At 43.4% G+C, this 23,229-nt stretch overlaps 1 protein-coding gene across 1 annotated transcript in view; it reads left to right on the top strand.

The window, feature by feature from the left end:
* KDSR (3-ketodihydrosphingosine reductase) overlaps positions 1-23,229 on the top strand; it is a 48,324-nt gene that overhangs the window by 10,868 nt on the left and 14,227 nt on the right. Inside the window, exons 4-7 of the mRNA XM_010388803.2 lie at positions 1,020-1,085; positions 1,326-1,421; positions 13,187-13,378; positions 20,089-20,172. Coding sequence (XP_010387105.1) covers positions 1,020-1,085; positions 1,326-1,421; positions 13,187-13,378; positions 20,089-20,172 — 438 coding nt within the window. The remainder of the gene's footprint in view (positions 1-1,019; positions 1,086-1,325; positions 1,422-13,186; positions 13,379-20,088; positions 20,173-23,229) is intronic.

The raw sequence follows: 23,229 nt of genomic DNA, 5'->3' as shown, positions 1-23,229 counted from the left end.
AGTAGCTGGGATTACGGGTGCCCGCCACCATGCCAGGCTAATTTTTTGTATTTTTAGTAGAGGCGGGGTTTCACCATGTTGGCCAGGCTGGTCTCGAACTCCTGACCTCAAATGATCTGCCTCGGCCTCCCAAAGTGCTGGGATTACAGGTGTAAGCCACCACGCCTAGCCAGTTACTACTACCTTTCTATCTGAGGATGTTGGGATAAAATCCACTCTAGGTATACATTACAACCAAGGGCAACCCCTCTAGACTAGAATGCTGCAGGTTATATTTGCAGGGAGGGCTGTTTCCTTTTCTTAGGAATTTTGATCATTTGGACAGGATTCCTCCTTTGAAGGAATCAGCACTGAGGCCCTGATATGGAATATTTCCATCACTCCCCAGGGTCGGCCTGTGCCCTTTCACAGTTCCTTCCATCCCTCATGCCTGGCTGTGGGCAACCCCTGATCTGCCTTCTGTCACTATAGATTAGTGGCGTTTCAAGAGGAGCATTTATATATTTTTAAAAAGATTCTTCGGCCGGGCGCGGTGGCTCAAGCCTGTAATCCCAGCACTTTGGGAGGCCGAGACGGGCGGATCACGAGGTCAGGAGATCGAGACCATCCTGGCTAACACGGTGAAACCCCGTCTCTACTAAAAATACAAAAACTAGCTGGGCGAGGTGGCGGGCGCCTGTAGTCCCAGCTACTCGGGAGGCTGAGGCAGGAGAATGGCGTAAACCCGGGAGGCGGAGCTTGCAGTGAGCTGAGATCTGGCCACGGCACTCCAGTCCGGGCGACAAAGCGAGACTCCGCCTCAAAAAAAAAAAAAAAAAAAAAAAGATTCTTCAGAGTTTTAACTCCAAAAATTGCCAAGAAAATTAGATTCTACGAATTGCATCATCAGCAAACACTGAAATCTGTTCATTCAATATTGGCTTCCTTCTGTATTCAGTGAATTATCTTTTCTTTAAAAATATCTTTAAAAAATAGTTTGGTACCTGCAAAACTTTGATCACTTTTTTCTTTTTTAACAGGTGGTGCTTTGCATATCGGTTGATGTATCTCAAGACTATAACCAAGTAGAGAATGTCATAAAACAAGTAAGAGGTTGGGCTAATTGGAATTCGCCAATGTGCTTAACTTTTGATTTGTCCTTGCCATTTTGCTATGTGGCTTGGAATGGGCACAACTTCTCTATAGGTTTAATAGTTTTGGTTTTGTTTTGTTTTGTTTTGTTTTTTGGTGTAATAGTTTTGTAAATTTTATTTATCATCATGGATTTGCTGCTGAGTGGTTTTTCTTCTCTGTTTCTTAATGCCTGCTCTGCTACATTTTTCTAGGCACAGGAGAAACTGGGTCCAGTGGACATGCTTGTAAATTGTGCAGGAATGGCAATGTCAGGAAAATTTGAAGATCTTGAAGTTAGTACCTTTGAAGTAAGTAAAAATGTTTACTCACTGGAGTAGCACATACGCTAAAAGCAGAGCAAGCCACGGGTAAAAGCTTTAAGAATCAATTAGGTGAATGCATTCAGATGTCCATGGAAGCTTTAGAAGACTCTGGAGGAAGGCTGAACAAGGTGAAGCTGAACAAGGTTTTCGTTCCAGTGTCATGACCATTGAACCTTAAGAGTTTAGACATTTTATAGCTGAGAAAACCAGCGAAAATGGGAATGGAACTTCTAATCTGACACAGTAGCAATTCACTGAGGTCATATTTTCAAGAGAGTACTTTGTAACCTAAGAGATGCTGGATCATGTCAGACATTAGTATTATTAACAAGGAGAAACCAAAAAAGTTGAAGAACAGACTCACTAGAGTTCTCAAATCAATATAAAAAGATACTGCATCTTATTGATGTTTATATATATATACTTTAAGTTCTAGGGTACATGTGCATAACATGCAGGTTTCTTACATATGTATACTTGTGCCATGTTGGTGTGCTGCACCCATCAACTCGTCAGCACCCATCAATTCGTCATTTATATCAGGTATAACTCCCAATGCAATCCCTCCCCCCTCACCCCTCCCCATGATAGGCCCCGATGTGTGATGTTCCCCTTCCCGAGTCCAAGTGGTCTCATTGTTCAGTTCCCACCTATGAGTGAGAACATGTGGTGTTTGGTTTTCTGTTCTTGTGATAGTTTGCTAAGAATGATGGTTTCCAGCTGCATCCATGTCCCTACAAAGGACGCAAACTCATCCTTTTTTATGGCTGCATAATATTCCATGGTGTATATGTGCCACATTTTCTTAATCCAGACTGTCACAGATGGACATTTGGGTTGATTCCAAGTCTTTGCTATTGTGAATAGTGCTGCAATAAACATACGTGTGCATGTGTCTTTATAGCAGCATGATTTATAATCCTTTGGGTATATACCCAGTAGTGGGATGGCTGGGTCATATGGTACATCTAGTTCTAGATCCTTGAGGAATCGCCATACTGTTTTCCACAATGGTTGAACTAGTTTACAATCCCACCAACAGTGTAAAAGTGTTCCTATTTCTCCACATCCTCTCCAGCACCTGTTGTTTCCTGACTTTTTAATGATTGCCATTCTAACTGGTGTGAGATGGTATCTCATTGTGGTTTTGATTTGCATCTCTCTGATGGCCAGTGATGATGAGCATTTTTTCATGTGTCTGTTGGCTGTATGAATGTCTTCTTTTGAGAAATGTCAGTTCATATCCTTTGCCCACTTTTTGATGGGGTTGTTTGTTTTTTTCTTGTAAATTTGTTTGAGTTCTTTGTAGATTCTGGATATTAGCCCTTTGTCAGATGAGTAGATTGCAAAAATTTTCTCCCATTCTGTAGGTTGCCTGTTCACTCTGATGGTAGTTTCTTTTGCTGTGCAGAAGCTCTTTAGTTTCATTAGATCCCATTTGTCAATTTTGGCTTTTGCTGCCATTGCTTTTGGTGTTTTAGACATGAAGTCCTTGCCCATGCCTATGTCCTGAATGGTATTACCTAGGTTTTCTTCTAGGGTTTTTATGGTATTAGGTCTAACATTTAAGTCTCTAATCCATCTTGAATTAACTTTCGTATAAGGAGTAAGGAAAGGATTCAGTTTCAGCTTTCTACTTATGGCTAGCCAATTTTCCCAGCACCGTTTATTAAATAGGGAATCCTTTCCCCATTTCTTGTTTCTCTCAGGTTTGTCAAAGATCAGATGGCTGTAGATGTGTGGTATTATTTCTGAGGACTCTGTTCTGTTCCATTGGTCTATATCTCTGTTTTGGTACCAGTACCATGCTGTTTTGGTTACTGTAGCCTTGTAGTGTAGTTTGAAGTCAGGTAGCGTGATGCCTCCAGCTTTGTTCTTATGACTTAGGATTGTCTTGGCAATGCGGGCTCTTTTTTGGTTCCATATGAACTTTAAAGCAGTTTTTTCCAATTCTGTGAAGAAACTCATTGGTAGCTTGATGGGGATGGCATTGAATCTATAAATAACCTTGGGCAGTATGGCCATTTTCACGATATTGATTCTTCCTATCCATGAGCATGGTATGTTCTTCCATTTGTTTGTGTCCTCTTTGATTTCACTGAGCAGTGGTTTGTAGTTCTCCTTGAAGAGGTCCTTTACATCCCTTGTAAGTTGGATTCCTAGGTATTTTATTCTCTTTGAAGCAATTGTGAATGGCTCTCTGTTTGTCTGTTACTGGTGTATAAGAATGCTTGTGATTTTTCCATGTTAATTTTGTATCCTGAGACTTTGCTGAAGTTGCTTATCAGCTTAAGGAGATTTTGGGCTGAGACAACGGGGTTTTCTAAATATACAATCACGTCATCTGCAAACAGGGACAATTTGACTTCTTCTTTTCCTAACTGGATACCCTTGATTTCTTTCTCTTGCCTGATTGCCCTAGCCAGAACTTCCAACACTATGTTGAATAGGAGTGGTGAGAGAGGGCATCCCTGTCTTGTGCCAGTTTTCAAAGGGAATTTTTCCAGTTTTTGCCCATTCAGTATGATATTGGCTGTGGGTTTGTCATAAATAGCTCTTATTATTTTGAGGTACGTTCCATCAATACCGAATTTATTGAGCGTTTTTAGCGTGAAGGGCTGTTGAATTTTGTCAAAAGCCTTTTCTGCATCTATTGAGATAATCATGTGGTTCTTGTCTTTGGTTCTGTTTATATGCTGGATTACGTTTATTGATTTGCGTATGTTGAACCAGCCTTGCATCCCAGGGATGAAGCCCACTTGATCATGGTGGATAAGCTTTTTGATGTGCTGCTGAATCCGGTTTGCCAGTATTTTATTGAGGATTTTTGCATTGATGTTCATCAGGGATATTGGTCTAAAATTTTCTTTTTTTGTTGTGTCTCTGCCAGGCTTTGGTATCAGGATCATTTTGGCCTCATAAAATGAGTTAGGGAGGATTCCCTCTTTTTCTATTGATTGGAATAGTTTCAGAAGGAATGGTAGCAGCTCGTCCTTGTACCTCTGGTAGAATTCAGCTGTGAATCCATCTGGTCCTGGACTTTTTTTGGTGGGTAGGCTATTAATTATTGCCTCAATTTCAGAGCCTGCTATTGGTCTATTCAGGGATTCAACTTCTTCCTGGTTTAGTCTTGGAAGAGTGTAAGTGTGCAGGAAATTATCCATTTCTTCTAAATTTTCTAGTCGATTTGCGTAGAGGTGTTGATAGTATTCTCTGATGGTTGTTTGTATTTCTGTGGGGTCGGTGGTGATATCCCCTTTATCATTTTTTATTACGTCTATTTGATTCTTCTCTCTTTTCTTCTTTATTAGTCTTGCTAGCGGTCTGTCAATTTTGTTGATCTTTTCAAAAAACCAACTCCTGGATTCATTGATTTTTTGGAGGGTTTTTTGTGTCTCTATCTCCTTCAGTTCTGCTCTGATCTTAGTTATTTCTTGCCTTCTGCTAGCTTTTGAATGTGTTTGCTCTTGCTTCTCCAGTTCTTTTAATTGTGATGTTAGAGTGTCAATTTTAGATCTTTCCAGCTTTCTCTTGTGGGCATTTAGTGCTATAAATTTCCCTCTACACACTGCTTTAAATGTGTCCCAGAGCTTCTGGTATGTTGTATCTTTGTTCTCATTGGTTTCAAAGAACATCTTTATTTCTGCCTTCATTTCGTTATGTACCCAGTAGTCATTCAGGAGCAGGTTGTTCAGTTTCCATGTAGTTGAGCGGTTTTGATTGAGTTTCTTAGTTCTGAGTTCTAGTTTGATTGCACTGTGGTCTGAGAGACAGTTTGTTATAATTTCTGTTCCTTTACATTTGCTGAGGAGTGCTTTACTTCCAATTATGTGGTCAATTTTGGAATAAGTGCGATGTGGTGCTGAGAAGAATGTATATTCTGTTGATTTGGGGTGGAGAGTTCTATAGATGTCTATTAGGTCCGCTTGGTGCAGAGATGAGTTCAATTCCTGGATATCCTTGTTAACTTTCTGTCTCATTGATCTGTCTAATGTTGACAGTGGAGTGTTGAAGTCTCCCATTATTATTGTATGGGAGTCTAAGTCTCTTTTTAAGTCTCTAAGGACTTGCTTTATGAATTTGGGTGCTCCTGTATTGGGTGCATATATATTTAGGAGAGTTAGCTCTTCCTGTTGAATTGATCCCTTTACCATTATGTAATGGCCTTCTTTGTCTCTTTTGATCTTTGATGGTTTAAAGTCTATTTTATCAGAGACTAGGATTGCAACCCCTGCTTTTTTTTGTTCTCCATTTGCTTGGTAGATCTTCCTCCATCCCTTTATTTTGAGCCTCTGTATGTCTCTGCATGTGAGATGGGTCTCCTGAATACAGCAGACTGATGGGTCTTGACTCTTTATCCAGTTTGCCAGTCTGTGTCTTTTAATTGGAGCATTTAGTCCATTAACATTTAAGGTTAATATTGTTATGTGTGAACTTGATCCTGCCATTATGATATTAACTGGTTATTTTGCTCGTTAGTTGATGCAGTTTCTTCCTAGCTTCGATGGTCTTTACATTTTGGCATGTTTTTGCAATGGCTGGTACCGGTTGTTCCTTTCCATGTTTAGGGCTTCCTTCAGGGTCTCTTGTAAGGCAGGCCTGGTGACAAAATCTCTTAAGCATTTGCTTATCTGTAAAGGATTTTATTTCTCCTTCACTTATGAAACTGAGTTTGGCTGGATATGAAATTCTGGGTTTAAAATTCTTTTCTTTAAGAACGTTGAATATTGGCCCCCACTCTCTTCTGGCTTGTAGAGTTTCTGCCGAGAGATCTGCTGTTAGTCTGATGGGCTTCCCTTTGTGGGTAACCCGACCTTTCTCTCTGGCTGCCCTTAAGATTTTTTCCTTCATTTCAACTTTGGTGAATCTGGCAATTATGTGTCTTGGAGTTGCTCTTCTTGAGGAGTATCTTTGTGGCATTCTCTGTATTTCCTGAATTTGAATGTTGGCCTGCCCTACTAGGTTGGGGAAGTTCTCCTGGATGATATCCTGAAGAGTGTTTTCCAACTTGGTTCCATTTTCCCCTTCAGTTTCAGGCACCCCAATCAGACGTAGATTTGGTCTTTTTACATAATCCCATACTTCTTGCAGGCTTTGTTCATTTCTTTTTCTTCTTTTTTCTTTTGGTTTCTCTTCTCGCTTCATTTCATTCATTTGATCCTCAATCGCTGATACTCTTTCTTCCAGTTGATCGAGTCGGTTGCTGAAGCTTGTGGATTTGTCATGTATTTCTCTTGTCATGGTTTTCATCTCTGTCATTTCATTTATGACCTTCTCTGCATTAATTATACTAGCTATCAATTCTTCCCCTCTTTTTTCAAGATTTTTAGTTTCTTTGTGCTGGGTACGTAATTCCTCCTTTAGCTCTGAGAAGTTTGATGGACTGAAGCCTTCTTCTCTCATTTCGTCAAAGTCATTCTCTGACCAGCTTTGATCCGTTGCTGGCGATGAGCTGCGCTCCTTTGCAGGGGGAGATGCGCTCTTATTTCTTGAATTTCCAGCTTTTCTGCCCTGCTTCTTCCCCATCTTCGTGGTTTTTTCTGCCTCTGGTCTTTGATGATGGTGACGAACTGATGGGGTTTTGGTATAGGTGTTCTTCCTGTTTGGTAGTTTTCCTTCTAATAGTCAGGACCCTCAGCTGTAGGTCTGTTGGAGATTGCTTGAGGTCCACTCCAGACCCTGTTTGCCTGGGTATCAGCAGCAGAGGTTGCAGAAGATAGAATATTGCTGAACAGCGAGTATACCTGTCTGATTCTTACTTTGGAAGCTTCCTCTCAGGGGTGTACTCCACCCTGTGAGGTGTGGGGTGTCAGACTGCCCCTAGTGGGGGATGTCTCCCAGTTAGGCTACTCAGGGGTCAGGGACCCACTTGAGCAGGCAGTCTGTCCGTTCTCAGATCTCAACCTCCGTGTTGGGAGATCCACTGCTCTCTTCAAAGCTGTCAGACAGAGTCGTTCGCGTCTGCACAGGCCTCTGCTGCTTCCCCTTCTGTCGTTTAGCTGTGCCCTGTCCCCAGAGGTGGAGTCTACAGAGACAGGCAGGTTTCCTTGAGCTGCTGTGAGCTCCACCCAGTTTGAGCTTCCCAGCGGCTTTGTTTACCTACTTAAGCCTCAGCAGTGGCGGGCGCCCCTCCCCGAGCCTCGCTGCTGCCTTGCGGTTAGATCGCAGACTGCTGTGCTAGCAATGAGGGAGGCTCCGTGGCCGTGGGACCCTCCTGGCCAGGTGTGGGTATAATCTCCTGGTGTGCCCGTTTGCTTAAAGCGCAGTATTGGGGTGGGAATTACCCAATTTTCCAGGTGTTGTGTGTCTCAGTTCCCCTGGCTAGGAAAAGGGATTCCCTTCCCCCTTGCGCTTCCCAGGTGAGGCAATGCCTCGCCCTGCTTCAGGTCTCGCTGGTCGGGCTGCAGCAGCTGACCAGCACCAATTGTCCGGCACTCCCCAGTGAGATGACCCCAGTACCTCAGTTGAAAATGCAGAAATCACCGGTCTTCTGTGTCGCTTGCGCTGTGAGTTGGAGACTGGAGCTGTTCCTATTTGGCCATCTTGCTCCGCCCCCGATGTTTATATTTTTAATCAGGTTTACCAAGGAGCTTCTCTTGGTTATTTATTTCAGCACCAAAGAAATGAACATTAGATTTGAAATTTTTTTTTTTTTCTTTTTCAAGTTGGAGTCTCACTGTGTTGCCCGGGCTGGAGTGCAGTGGCATGATCTCCGCTCACTGCAACCTCCACCTCTCAAGTTCAAGTGATTCTCCTGCCTCAGCCTCCCTAGTAGCTGGGATTACAGGCACATGTCAGCACACCCAGCTAATTTTTTTTATTTTAGTAGAGATGGTTTTCACCATGTTGGCCCAGCTGGTGTCAAACTCCTGACCTCAAGTGATTGGCCCACCTCGGCCTCCCAAAGTGCTGGGAGTACAGGCATGAGCCACCACACCTGGCCTGAAATGTTTTAAAAATGGAAAAAGTTTTTTAGTTGCCAGTGCATCAACAATCTTTTTCTTTTCTTTGTTTTTTTTGAGACAGAGTCTTGCTCTGTCACTGAGGCTGAAGTACAGTGGTGCAGTCTTGGCACACTGCAACCTCTGCCTCTCGGGCTCAAGCAATTCTCATGCCTCAGCCTCCCGAGTAGCTGGGACTACAAAGCACCCACCACCATGCAAAGCTAATTTTTGTATTTTTGGTAGAGACAAGGTTTCACCGTGTTGGCCAGGCTGGTCTGGAACTGCTGACCTTGTGATCTACCTGCCTTGGCCTCCCAAAGCGCTGGGATTACAGGAGTGAGCCACTACATCCAGCTCAAAATCTGAAACCGTTTGAGTGCCAACATAATGCTCAAAGGAAATGCCTCTTATGGCATTTCGGATTTCAGATTTTCAGATTAGGGATGCTGAACCAATAAGTACAATACAGTATTCCAAAATCCAAAAAAACCCAAGTCCAAAACACTTCTTGTTCCAAGCATTTTCAATAAGGGACACACAACCTGTACCACAGTTGGTGCATTTTCTAATGATAGGAAATGATTTTTATTTAAAATGAATTCTATCTCAGTTATATGTTTGTTTTATTATTTTCAGTTTTTAATTTAATTGAAGTTCACTTGCATGTAAAATGCCTGTACACACGCCAGGCGTGGTGGCTCACGCCTGTAATCCCAGCACTTTCGGAGGCCAAGGTGGGTGGATCATTTGAGGTCAGGAGTTTGAGACCAGCCTGGCCAGCATGGTGACACCCCGTCTCTACTAAAAATACAAAAATTAGCTGGACGTGGTGGTGTGCGCCTGTAGTCTCAGCTGCTTGGGAGGCTGAGGCAGGAGAATCGCTTGAACCTGGGAGACGGAGGTTGCAGTCAGCGGAGATCACGCCCCTGCACTCCAGCCTGGGCAACAGAGCGAGACTTTGTCTCAAAAAATAAATAAATAGATACAATGTGTACAAGCCTGTGTACACATTGATAGATACTGTGTACAAGCCTGTACACAGTACTTTGGCATGTGTGAGAATTAAGCATGTCCTATGTGACTCCACGGGGGCAAGGACTGTTGGAACTTGCACCTGGTTTCTTCTGGACTTTTCTCCCTGGGTCTTTTCCCTTTGCTGATTTGGCTTTGCATCCTTTCTCTGTAATAAGTCTTAGTCCTGAGCAGGACCATCTGCTGAGAACTTACACCTTCTAGTGAATCATCAGCCTGGGCGTGGTCTTGGGGAATCCCAATACTCTTCCCTTAATTTTCCTTTTCAGTGCTTTTCTTTGTGGTTTCTTGGTGCTATCTCCCCTCTTATCTCCCTGTAGATGTTAAGGAGAATTCTTTTGTCCTTCATTGTCTCTGCTTTGTACATGTGTTTACTTTCTCTCAGAGGCCAGTGGCTCTGTCTTTGGTGCGAGAGAGTTCACTGGGAGTCTGGAGGCCCTTGGCTGTGTTTTCACATTTCAGAATCAGGCACTAACAAGGTGACTGGGACTTCTTTGCTTGTTTGTGGACCTGTTTGACGATGGATCCTTTGGAAGGGTGATTGTGTGGTCATATTTGTGGGCGTAGTTTCAATGTCATTGTCTGTAAATCTTTTCTCTTGGGTTGGTCAGAAGCCTTGAGGAGTGTCTTCCAGCCTCCTGTGACAATAAAGCTGGGGAGAGTGGTGTTGTCTTTGTGTACACCATCTAGGCAGACTTTCTCTTAAACCTCTCTCTCTGTCTAGACTTACTTTCCCTAGAAACAGAACCTCCAGTCTCCTGCCAGGCTGGAAGAGGGGTACAGATCTGCCCTGCGGAGAGGGGAAAGGCATCTAAGATCTAACTCCTTTTTTTTTCATTGTCCGACATTCTTTTTTTTAATTGAGTTGAAATTCATATAACATTAAATTAACCGTTTTTAAAGTGAGCCGTGCAGAGGCATTTAGCACATTCACAATGCGGTGCCACCACCACCTCCGCCTACTTCTGAAACAAACGCATCACCCACAGGGCAGCCCTCACCTGGTAAGCAGTTGCTCCCCATCCCTGCTCATCCCCACACCCGATCTCTGACAACCACCAAACTGTATTCTGTCTCTGGTAATTTAGTATGGTTGGAATCATGATATGTGCCCTTCTATGTCTGGCCTCTTTCTCTTGGCATCATGTTTTTGAGGCTCATCCCACATGTAGCATATATGGGTGCTTCATTCCTTTTTATAGGGCGATAATATTCTGTTGTATGGATTGACCACATTCTGTTTAGCTAGTCATCGTCAACGGCCATTTGGGCTGTTTCCAGCTGATTGCTTATTAAGTAGACTCTTAGTTCCTACTCCTATCTCAGCCCCATGCCGGCCCACCTTTCCCTCCACCCCAGAGACTCTTGCGACTGGAGCCTTTTGGGGTTCTGTGGTAGAATCTGGCTTTTTAGTTTCTCCACTCCCCGCTTAGGTTTTAGTTTTTTGTGGTCTGCTAAGTTAGTTATCCCTTGTCAATCTGTTCTTCAGCTTCCAAAGGGTTATTGCTGTTATTTTTATTCCTGTTTTCTTTGTTCTTGTGGGTTCTTGCCTTAAAAAAAAAGTCTCTTTACTGAGATTTTAGCGAGGTTTCTAAAGGGAGCTGAGGTAAACACATGTGTTCAGTGTGCCATCTTTTTCCAATATTCTTTTAGAACTTTTTTTTTTTTTTTGGAGACGGAGTCTCGCTCTGTCACCCAGGCGGGCGCGCAGTGGCTCAATCGTGGATCACTGCAACCTCTGCCTCCCAGGCTCAAGCAATTCTCCTGCCTCAGCCTCCTGAGTAGCTGGGATTACAGGTGCCCACCACCACGCCTGGCTAATTTTTTTTTTTGTATTTGTAGTAGAGACGGGTTTTCACCAAGTTGGTCAGGCTAGTCTTGAACTCCTGACCTCAGGTAATCCACCTACCTCGGCCTCCCAAAGTGCTGGAATTACAGGCATGAGCCACTGTGCCTGGCTTAGAACATTTTTATTATCAAAACAATATTATGTTATTAAAACACATTTTTGGAAAAACATGAGAATCCCAGCATCCTCAGTCAGTTATGATCTTCTGTATGTCTTTGGTCTTCCCTCTGAGCGTGTGTACTTTTACTTAACCTTTGAAGTAATTACAGTTACAGCATGCATGCAGTCTGGCTTCTGCTTTTTAAACTTAAATAGCATAGGTATTTTTCCCTGTCACTTCCAGTGTTTCTGGTCATCATTTAAAAAAATTATCTAGGCTGGGCGCAGTGGCTCACACCTGTCATCCCAACACTTTGGGAGGCCGAGGTGGGCAGATCACCTTAGGTCAGGAGTTCGAGACCAGCCTGCCCAACATGGCAAAACCTTGTCTCTACTAAAAATGCAAAAAATGAGCCAGGCTTAGTGGTGGGTGCTTGTAATCCCAGCTGCTCTGGAGGCCGAGGCAGGAGAATCGCTTGAACCCGGGAGGCAGAGGTTGCAGTGAGCCAAGATCACACCACTATACTCCAGCCTTGGCGACAAGAGTGAAACTCCATCTCAAACAAAAACAAACAAAATCTAATATTCTCTTGAATTAAAATATTATGATTGTATGTTCATGTTCTGTCCATAATATGAAAAAGAATTATGATTGATCTCAAGTTCCACAATTGAGGTATTTAGTTTTTATTTACATGCTGATCTAATATTTTTACAAATATTTGAACATTTGAAACATTTTAATGCATGGATTATTAGATTTTCAAGTTAAAATTTAAGGTTTTTAAGAGCTTGGGCTAGGCACAGTGGCTCATGCCTGTAATCCCATCACTTTGGGAGGTCAAGGCAGGAGTATTGCTGGAGCCCAGGAGTTCAAGACCAGCCTAGGCAAAATAAGAGGACCCCGTCATTACAAAAAATACAAAAATTAGCTGGGCATGGTGGCATGTGCCTGTAGTCCCATGTACTCAAGAGGCTGAGGCAAGAAGATTGCTTGAGCCCAGGAGATTGAGACTGCAGTGAGGCAAGGTTGCACCACTGCACTTCAACCTGGGTGAGCGAGTACGACTCTGTCTCTGAAAAAAAAATGTTAATAGTAAAAAAGCAAAAAATAAATAAATAAAAATTAAAAGCTTGCAAGTTAAGGAGAAAATATACTACTAGTACTCTTACCCATGATAATGGGAGAGCCAGTGGTTCTTGAGACCGACCCAGAGCTGTGCTAGCGCTTACTTTGTGTTTTCTCTTTTAATCCTTGGAACAGCCCTATGCGGTCATACCCATATTAACCTTGTTTTCAGCTGAGAAAATGAGTAGAATGTCTGACTTGCTTATTCATCATGAAATAGGCAATAAGTGGGAGAGCCAAGGCTTGAAACCAAAACTTTTAATCACCCTCCTACTCTGTTTGTGCTTTTCTTATTGCTTAAAACAATAAGGCTACAAATACTTGGAAGTTCTTTACTAAAAAGGTCTTTCAGAAAGTACTACCCACAAACATGCAGTATACTTTTTATAAGGAGAAAACTAACTTTGACCAGTTTTCAGGAAAAACGTAACTGCTCTCATGGTCAGAATGCAGGACTAGACTGAAACAGGCTTCAAATGGTAGGTCCCGAGCCTTCAAATAATGGTAGGTCTCAAATCACATTTCATTTATAGCAAAATGTCATCAGTCGTTCATTCAGTAAGCCTGTTGAGCTTCCCAGTCACTTGAGCATGCATTGAAGAACTGAAATCCAGAAAGCAGACTAAATTCTCCATGAGCACAGCCTTGAGGCTTTTGACCTCATGCACTCCTCATGTGGCCTCTTTGTTCCCTGCAGAGGTTAATGAGCATCAATTACCTGGGCAGCGTGTACCCCAGCCGGGCCGTGATCACCACCATGAAGGAGCGCCGGGTGGGCAGGATCGTGTTTGTGTCCTCCCAGGCAGGACAGTTGGGATTATTCGGTTTTACAGCCTACTCTGCATCCAAGTTTGCCATAAGGGGATTGGCAGAAGCTTTGCAGATGGAGGTAAAAGTTGTATTCATTTTTGTATTTATTCCTCTCCGCTCAACAATATACATTCCACTTTAGTTTTGTAGCTTCTTTACATGTGCTGTTGTATTAAATTAGAGATTTTTAGATTTGACATTAGTGAAAGAGAATAGGCTCAACCCTGAGTTTTATAGTTAACATTTTTCGTTGCATGAAGATTATAGTTACAACAGATGCAAAATGGTAATGGGATTTTTGCTTGTTTAATACGCAAAATACTAGTAATATCTTCATAATGTTATTGGTCTAGTACTGTGTGAATGTGAGTAAGGTTAACCAGATACTTTATTTTATAGAGATTTTTCTTTAACAAAAAGATTGTCCTTATGACTGAATAATACATGAGATTAGTACATGTTTGAGGGAAGAGCTTGAATCAGCTGCTACTTTTTAGCTTTTAGACAAGTCATTTAACTTGCTCTCAGTTTCCTCATCTGTAAAATGGGAGGGTTGGAATAAAGCAATAATTTGACTCTCCCAGTATTTATATTTTTATATCTTAAAGAAATGTTGGGAAAATGAATGCTTTTTATTTACATAGTTAATAGAACATTTTGTGGAAGAAGGATGTAGTTAGGATTTGCATCAAAATAGCATTTGTCATGATGAGTGCAACTTTGTATCTCAGCTGCATGAAGCCGACTTCCACATTATTGTCACACAGGAATGCTTAGAGAGCATCACATACGTATCTACCCAAAAATCACATGCTGAAAAAGGCAGGGTAAAGTTCTTTCCATTGCTCTGTACAGTCGTCCCCTCTTATCCACAAGGGATGTGAGCTAAGACCTCCAGTGGATGCCTAAAATGTTAAAAGACCAGAAGGGTATTGATTGTGGCCAACCCTCTTATAGTAAGAGTGTGCTTTTGGGAATCCTGGTTGATGATTTAGATCAGGGGTTGACAGAACTTTCACCAAAGAGCAGACAGTACATATGTTAGGTTTTAAAGGCTGAATGGTACCTAATGCAGCTACTTAAGTCAGCTGTGATAGCAGGAAAGTGGCCTTAGTAGACAATGTGTAAATTGAACACTTGTCACTGTGTTCCAATAAAACTTATAAAAAACAGGCAGAGGGCCAGATCTGGCTCATGGGCCATAGTTTGCTGACCCCTATTTAGAAGACCCCCATAAGAGACCTTGATGGTGTGTGATAGAGCACGACATTGGTTACATATGGGACGAGTGTTGCAGTACAGATGAGTTGCTGGGACAGTGACAGCCCCTATGTGCCACGTAGGGACTGAAAGACCATGCCATTCTCATACCAAAGGAACCAGCCACAGATTTTGTTGTTATCAACTGGCCTAATACTCTTAATAATAGATAGTTAGAATATGCTTAGCCAGTAGGACTCTGATGGCTGTGAAATTTCAAAAAAGAATACTGGTATTTCTTTTGAAGTTTTTAAATTTGAAAAGTCCTTTTGTGAATACCTGTTTTATTTATTTATTTATTTATTTATTTATTTATTTATTTTTGAGACGGAGTTTTGCTCTGTGGCCCAGGCTGGAGTGCAGTGGCCAGATCTCAGCTCACTGCAAGCTCCGCCTCCCAGGTTTACGCCATTCTCCCGCCTCAGCCTCCCGAGTAGCTGGGACTACAGGCGCCCGCCACCTCGCCCGGCTAGTTTTTTTTTTTTGTATTTTTTAGTAGAGACGGGGTTTCACCGTGTTAGCCAGGATGGTCTCGATCTCCTGACCTCGTGATCTGCCCGTCTCGGCCTCCCAAAGTGCTGGGATTACAGGCTTGAGCCACTGCGCCCGGCCTATTTTTATTTTATTGTTATTTTTTTAGAGACAACGTCTCACTCTGTCACCCAGGCTGGAGTGCAGTGGCACAATCATAGCTCACTGTAGCCCTGAGCTCCTTGGCTCAAGTGATCCTCCTGTCTCAGCCTCCCAAGTAGCTAAGACCACAGGTGCACACCACCACGCCTGGCTAATTTTTAAAATTTTTTGTAGAGAAGGGGCCTCACTGTGTTGCCAAAGCTGGTCTCAAAAGCGTAAGCTCAAACAGTCTTCTGGCTTTAGCCTCCCAAAGTGCTGGGATTACAGGTGTGAGCCAGCACACCCAGCCACCATTTTATTTCTATCACAGTTCTGTAAAAGATGTGAGGGAGATGTTGTAATGCCACCTAATGAGAGGAAAACCCCATTTTCAATACATTCAACGTGTTGCTCAAAGTCACATAGTTACTTAGTGACAGAAATCATAACACGATCCAAGCCTTGACTCCAGGCTTGCTGCCCTTTTGCAGCAGATGATGCGTCCAGCTAGTTGGTTCACCTGGCTGGTTGCCTCGGCCCCTTACTTTGGTCTTAGGATCATTGTAGGTGAAGGGGTGTTTGTGGGATGAAGAATCTGCCCATTAGGACTTTTTGCAAAGCTGTGTCAGCATTCACTAATTTAGAGCAAAGTATATAATCGGGGTGGCCTGGTTTCACTTCAAGTAGAACAGAGATGCTGAAAAAGAGGAAAAAGAAAGTGGATTGCTGGTACAGACGGAGCCCCCCAGTCTCTGTGACAAGTGTGATTTGCCTACTGCAAGTAGCCGGTCTGCACACTCAAGTCTGCATGACTTCTGTCCTTATTTGGACTCTATTAAAAATGCCCTCACTTAAAAAAAAAAGAAAAAATGAACTTATCCCATAAAAAAAATAGGTTCTGGGGAAAAGAAATGTAGTCATCAAAATCTAGTTTGTTCTTAGTAGAACTTGCATCAAACCAATTGCTGTGACCCTACAGTAATTATAGTAGCATTTTTTTGAAACCTGGATAATTTGGTCAAGGTAGGTGTGTTTTCTGTCAATGAAATCTTATGTAATTGCTCAAACTCTAAATCCTTTTTTTGTTTGTTTGTTTAATTTTTATTTTCTGGAGACAGTCTTGCTTTGTTGCCCAGGCTGGAGTGCAGTGGTTTGATCTTGGCTCACTGTAGCCTCCACTTCCTGGGCCCGAGCAGTCCTCCCACCTCAGCCTCCCAAGTAGCTGGGACTACAAGTGTGTCCTACCATGCCTTGCTGGGTTTTTTTGTTGTTTGTTTATTTTTTACTTATTTTATTTATTTTTTTTTGTAGACATGGGGTCTCGCTATGTGGCCCGGGCTGGTCTTGAACTCCTGGACTCAGGTGATCCACCTGCCTTGGCCTCCCAAAGTTCTGGGATTATAGGCAGTGTGAGCCACTACATCTGGCCTCTAAATATTTGTAACAATTCTTTGGGTTTAATTAACTTTGAAGTCTCTCTGTCCACCTCCCTTTGCCCCCAAACTAAGGTAGGACCCTGGCATTGTTATGGGTACCATGAGTAATTTTGAAAGAATGCATTGTTGTCACTTTTTGGTCTTTTTTTACTCAGTCTTGTAGGAAGAAATGTAAAGATTTTAAAAGTTCATCTTTTGGAAAGCAGACTTCTGAGGTGTGTTATAGCTAAAGATGCGGTAGCAGAGACCAAGCCAAAAACAAAAAAAAATTGATGCTCCCTTTTCTGCTTTTCTTACCCTGATCATGCCCCTCTCCTCCCATCTCTTCCCTCTGTGGTCTGAAAGTAAGTTAAAGCTTAAATTCCGGAGTTGCATGTACACAGCCATGATCTTTCCAGCCCCCACCGTCTTTGTTTTGATGGAATGGGGAACAGCACATCCTGTGTGGATTATTTTAATAACAGATCTGTGTGTGTGTGTTTTTTTTTTTTTTTTTTTTTTTTTTTTGAGACAGAGTCTCACTCTGTCGCCCAGGCTGGAGTGCGGTGGCGTGATCTCAGTTCACTGCAACCTCTGCCTCCCTGGTTCAAGCGATTCTCCTGGCTCAGCCTCCGAAGTAGGTGGGATTCCAGGTGCCCACCACCACGCCTGGCTAATTTTTGTATTTTTGGTAGAGATGGGGTTTCACCATATTGGCCAGGCTGGTCTTAAACTCAGGTGATCTGCCCGCCTCGGCCTCCCAAAGTGCTGGGATTACAGGTGTGAGCCACTGCACCCGGCCCACAAATCGGTTCTTGAACAAGTGGTCAGTTGTCTTTCTGTTTGAGGTTGAGGCCAGAGAGAAGGGAGGAAGTAATAGGATGGGCGTGGGGCAGAGTGAGGGGCACAGAGAATGGTCCGGCAACAGGGATGAGGAGAAGCAGTGACCAGGCAGCAGGGGACTCAGTGAGGACCTGGCTCATTTGTTCTTAGAGAGAGTGGTGATCTCAGGGAGCTAGCATTGTCTTATAAGAACAAGTAAAGCCAGACTGCCCTCATTTTTGTTTATGACAGGGTTATGAGCTCAGTAGATTAAAAGAAGGTGTAGATGTGGTTTAGTATATTCAGATTTTAGCAAATTATTTGACCAAGAGTTTCAGGAAACTAGAATCTTAACCTTATGCTTTGTTCTCAGAACAATACTGGCATGTAGAAGTAATTCAATAAGTGCTCGTTGTTGCATGAATAAATAAAAGAATATGCAAATGGTGAGGTGACTAGCCACTGGAGGTGTCCAGCCAGAGACTGGGAGAGTCATTTGGTTGGATGGCGTAGCAACAATACCAATCTCGAAGCGATTGGACTGGTTTCTCCCAAGCCCAGCAATCTGTCTTCCTACCTCATGAAGAAGCCGCTCTGAAAAGCTGTTTTAACCTTTGACAATGCAGCCATAACCTTGATTTTGAGAAGCACTGCTCTGTAATCCTGTCTTCCATTAGCTTTGGAGCCAGCATCCTCCTTTACCATGAGAGAGAAGGCAGAGGGGCAGCATAATCGTGAGTTTCTGGCCAGTCAGTGTCAGTCTTGATGTGGGCTGCCTAATGACAACTCGCTGGATTTTTTGTGGTGTTTTTCTCTGGTCTGTGCACAGTGGAGGGCAAGGCTGGGGAAGACGAGGTTTTCATAAGTCACTATCTCAAAAACAAGTGGAAGCGAGTTTCTGGCTCATCTGCCTCACTACCTGGCCCCAGTCCAGAGCTATTTATGAGCATGGCTGGGCTGTGAAGCTGCATGCCCTGGCGATGCCCAGTGGATGGGCTGCCCCACGCCCTAATTGCGCTGGAATGGAACCCACAAAGACATCTCACTTTCACAACTGCACTTTCCAGGATGGCTGGCCTGGATCTTCTGCTTGCAGGCCTGTGCGTGCTTCTCCTTCCCCTTGCAGCTCCCCTCAAAGCCCTCAAAACTGCTTCACTGAAGGAACCAGGGAAGGAAAGGGCTGCATGAGATGAGACTCTGGGCTACTCTTTTCTTTTTTTTTTTTTGAGATGGAGTCTCCCTCTTGTCACCCAGGCTGGAGTACAGTGGTATGATCTCAACTCACTGCAACCTCTGCCTCCCGGGCTCAAGCAATTCTTCTGCCTCAGCCTCCCGAGCAGCTGGGATTACAGGCACCCACTACCAAACCCAACTAATTTTTGTATTTTTGCTAAAAACAGGGTTTCACCATGTTGGCCAGGCTGGTCTCGAACTCCTGACCTCAGGTGATCCGCCCGCCTTGGCCTCCCAAAACGTTGGGATTACAGGCATGAGCCACCGCGCCTGGGCCCCTGGGCTGCTCTTAAAGGCCTTCACATTAGGCAGTGTGGTGTTGATTTTCAGCCTAGAGTACTCTTCTGAAGATGTGCAGTGGCTGATCTGTCAGCTGCCTCTCTGCTTCCAGATCCCTTAGGATCCCTAGGGATGAAAAACTGAGCCAACACCAAATAAAAATCATGGCAAAGAGGTTTTCATGGTATGAACCATTGCTCTTAGAGTTGCTAATTGGCAGGGCAAGGTAAGTGTGTGCAGCAGGGCTGTGGCTGAGCAATCTGTGGGAGGGTGTGTCCCAGCCAACAGCAGAAGAATCTGCTGGAATTGTTGGGGTTGTGTGTATGAGTGGGGGTGTGAAGCGCAAAGTGTGCAGGCGAGGTGGTGAGGCACACAAGTGTAACAACCAACTCCAAGTGTCAGATTTAGAGGAGCCACATAGAGTTTCAGATAAGGCAGAGGGCTTTCCCTATGTGAATGCAGGTTGAGGTTGTCCACAGGGGAGGTACTTGGCTGGTCTGTCTTGGAGGTTCTACCCAGTGGTTCTTCTTGTTGATTCAGTGGAGGAGGAGGTGACTCTTGACCTCCTAATGTGCAGAGGCCAATTGTACAGGGAGCTCTGGAATAAGCAGACTTCTCAGGGACAGTTCTGGACTGGGTTTGGGGTGGGGCACAAGAAGGGGATAGGGCAGCAGATTTTAATGACCCCAATGTATTTTGTGGATGAAATTAACACAAGAGTGTCAGAAGCAGTCTGAATGAAAAACAGATGTGCAATCTGGTGAAGAAAGGAGGGGCAGACCGGTCCCATTGCCTTGATAAAGGGCTTGGATGTTGTGCAGTGCGTGTGAGAACTGGGCTGTTTTTAAAACACCGCCCTCCTCATTGGACGTCTCTCAGGGCCTCTGCCTGGGCAGCAGGAGCGGAAGACACTGCAAAGGAGGTGACTTGCCATACTTTAGGGCCAGCTGTTTTCTCGGGTCTAGGTTAGGGTGAGCTTTTTGCCTTCATTCTGGAATCATCTTCATGGAGAGGGATTTCTCAATGCAGTTGGTGTAGTTCCCTGCTTACAGAATCACCCCATTGTTCTCACTGCTTTTTGGGAATCAGGGCAGCCAATGCAGGTTGGCAGTGTAGGACCTTGGTGTGTCTTGTTTACTGAAGGTACATGTGTTGTTTTGAAATGCAGGTGAAGCCATATAATGTCTACATCACAGTTGCTTACCCACCAGACACAGATACACCTGGCTTTGCCGAAGAAAACAGAACAAAGGTCAGTATCCTACATGTCCCAGTTTGAACCTCTAATGTTTACTGCTTTCCTGATTTTCTTTCTGCTCTTCAGCTCATACTCGTTTTCACCAATCAACAGTGTTTATTGGGTAGAGTGCCTAGCTGGTTTCTGATGACCTTTAGATTCTCCAGGCATGTATTTCTTCTATCCTTCCTCTTTTCCTTCATTCCTTTTCTTAAAGTTTAATTTAAATTTCTACCAGATTTTTTCTCTATAGCGACAGGGCCTCACTCTGCCGTCCAGGCTGGAATGCAGTGGTACAGTCATGGCTAACTGTATCCTCAAACTCTTAGGCTCAAGCAATCCTCCTGCCTCAGCCACCTGAGTAGCTGGGCCTATAAGCGTGTGCCACCAAACCTAGCTAATTTTTAATTTTTTTTGTAGAGATGGGGTCTCACTATGTCGCCCAGGCTGGTCTCAAACTCCTGGCCTCAAGTGATTCTCTCTCCTCAGCCTCCAAGGTGCTGAGATTATAGCCATTGCACCCAGCCATTTCTAGCACATTTTCATCAAAGAACTATTGTCACACAGTTTTAGAGTCCAATATCAATCCTTTGCCTCATCTCTCCCATTCCCAATTCCTACTCCCTAGAGGTAGCCATTTATTTTAACTGACATGTTTATACTGCCTTTTTTTTTTTTTTTTTTTTAAGATTTAGAAATTATTTATTGACTTTCTACCGTGGAAGATAAAATTTAAGACCAGGCCAGGCACAGTGTGGCTCATGCCTGTAATCCCAGCACTTTGGGAGACCAAGGCAAGAAGATCACTTGAGACCAGGAGTTCAAGACCAGCCTGGGCAACATAACGGAACCCTGGCTCTACAAAAAATTTAAAAATTAGCTAGGCATGGGGGCACATGCTTGTAGTCCCAGCTACTCAGGAGGCTGAGGTGGGAGGATCATTTGAGCCAGGGAGGTTGAGGCTGCAGTGAGCCAGGATTGTACTACTGCATTTTGACCTGAGTGACAGAGAGAGAACCAATATCTAAAAAAAAAAAAAAAAATTAAAAATAAAAAAATAAAAATTTAAGGCCAGCCACGGTGACTCACACCAGTAATCCCAGTACTTTGGGAGGCCATGGCAGGAGGATTGATTGAGCCCAGGAGTTCAAGACCAGCCTGGGCAACATAGCGAGACCCTATCCCTGCAAAAAAATAAGCAAAATTAGAATAGTTCCACCTACTTGGGAGGCTAAGGTGGAAGGATAGTGTATTAGTCTGTTCTTGCATTACTATAAATAAATACCTGAGACTGGGTAATTTACACATAGAAGAGGTTTAATTTGCTCACAGTTCCACAGGCTGTACAGGCTGCTGCTTCTGGGGAGGCCTCAGGAAACTTACAATCTTGGCCAAAGGTAAAGGGAAAGCAGGCACATCTTACGTGGTCGGAGCAGGAGGAGGCGAGAGACGGGAGGTGCCACACACTTTTAAACAACCAGATCTCATGAGAGCTCACTCAGTATCATGAGAACAGCAAGAGGGAAATCCACCTCCATGATCCAGTGACCTCCCACCAGGTCCCTCCTCTGACATTAGGGATTGCAGTTGGACGTGAGATTTGCGTGGGGACACAGATCCAAACCATATCAGATAGTTTGAGCCCAGGACATTGAGGCTACAGTGAGCCAAGATTGCACCACTGCACTCCAGCCTGGGCAACAGAGTAAGACCCTGTTTCAAAACAAAAACATTAAGATTCATATCTGTTCCCCATTCCCTGTGTATTCCTCCCATCTCTTTAGTTAAATCAGGTTTAGTGCTTATATTAATATGACTGCAAATACTATGCACACTTGGACCATGCTATAGTGACATTTCCTTTCTTGCCTTTTCATTTACTTAGCTTTGTAATTATCTGTAACTAATTCAGTCCCAGATTCAGACAGAACTGAGATTCTCCTTTTGATCCATGTGAGCACATTGGACATTCTGTTAATTTCATTCTTTCTTCCTCAGACATTTCTCCTGGGGTCGTCCCCATTCCTGGTCTGTTCTAGATCTGCCACCCAGCGGTGGTCTCAGGACTTGTCTTCACCTCACACTGCACGTTCCCTTCTCCTCTCCCTTTGATGGAGCCCATGACTCTCACTTTTTTGGTTTATCTGCTCATTTTGGCAGAGCTATAATATTTTCCACCAATTTTCTGAGAAAGGGCACATCAGAGGTAATACTGTTTTAGAAACGACCTGTCTGAAAATGCCTTTATTTTAATTTTAATCTTTTTTCTTTTTGTTTGAGATGGACTCTTGCTCTGTCACCCAGGCTGGAGTGCAGTGGTGCGATGTTGGCTCGCTGCAACCTCTGCCTCCTGGGTTCAAGAGATTCCCATGCCTCAGCCTCCTGAGTAGCTGGGGTTACAGGTGCGTGCCACCATTCCCGGCTGATTTTTTGTATTTTTTTTTTTTTTAGTAGACACGGGGTTTCACCATGTTGGCCAGGCCAGTTTCCAACTCCTGGCCCACCCTGGCCTCCCAAAGTGCTGGGATTACAGGCATGACCACCATGCCCAGCCATTTTTTTTTTATTCTTGATGTATTGTTTTGTTAAGTACAGATTTCTAGTTTGGAAATAATGTTTCCTCAGATTTCTTTGGGCATTTATTGATTTCCAACTTCCAGAATTTCTGTGGAATGCGATACCGTTTTGATTCCCGATCTTTTGTATAGAACCTGCTTTTCCATTTCTTTTTGGAAACCTTGTATCCCTTTTTATCCTTACTTAATGGATTTTGGCGTGGAATCTTCTTATTTCATGTGCTAGACACGAAAAGGAGCCCTTTTATTTTGTCAACTTTTGTTCTGGGACATTTTATTGTATTACTCCTTTTATCACTTCTTTCTTCCCAAAGTATTTCAAGTGTTCATCTTTCTGGAGCATTTATTATTCAGATTTTTGAACTTTCTGGACTGATCCTCTAATTTCCTTGTATTTTCTCTCATTTTTTTTTAAATCTCTTTGGCCTTTTGTTTTCCTTTCTAGTTTTTTTTATTAGCTTTAGCCTTAAACCTTTTTGTTGACATTTTTATTTCT

This window comes from Rhinopithecus roxellana, chromosome 21 (assembly GCF_007565055.1).
Source record: "Rhinopithecus roxellana isolate Shanxi Qingling chromosome 21, ASM756505v1, whole genome shotgun sequence".
Classification (NCBI taxonomy): Eukaryota; Metazoa; Chordata; class Mammalia; order Primates; family Cercopithecidae; genus Rhinopithecus; species Rhinopithecus roxellana.
This window is presented reverse-complemented; position numbering and strand designations above follow the sequence as displayed.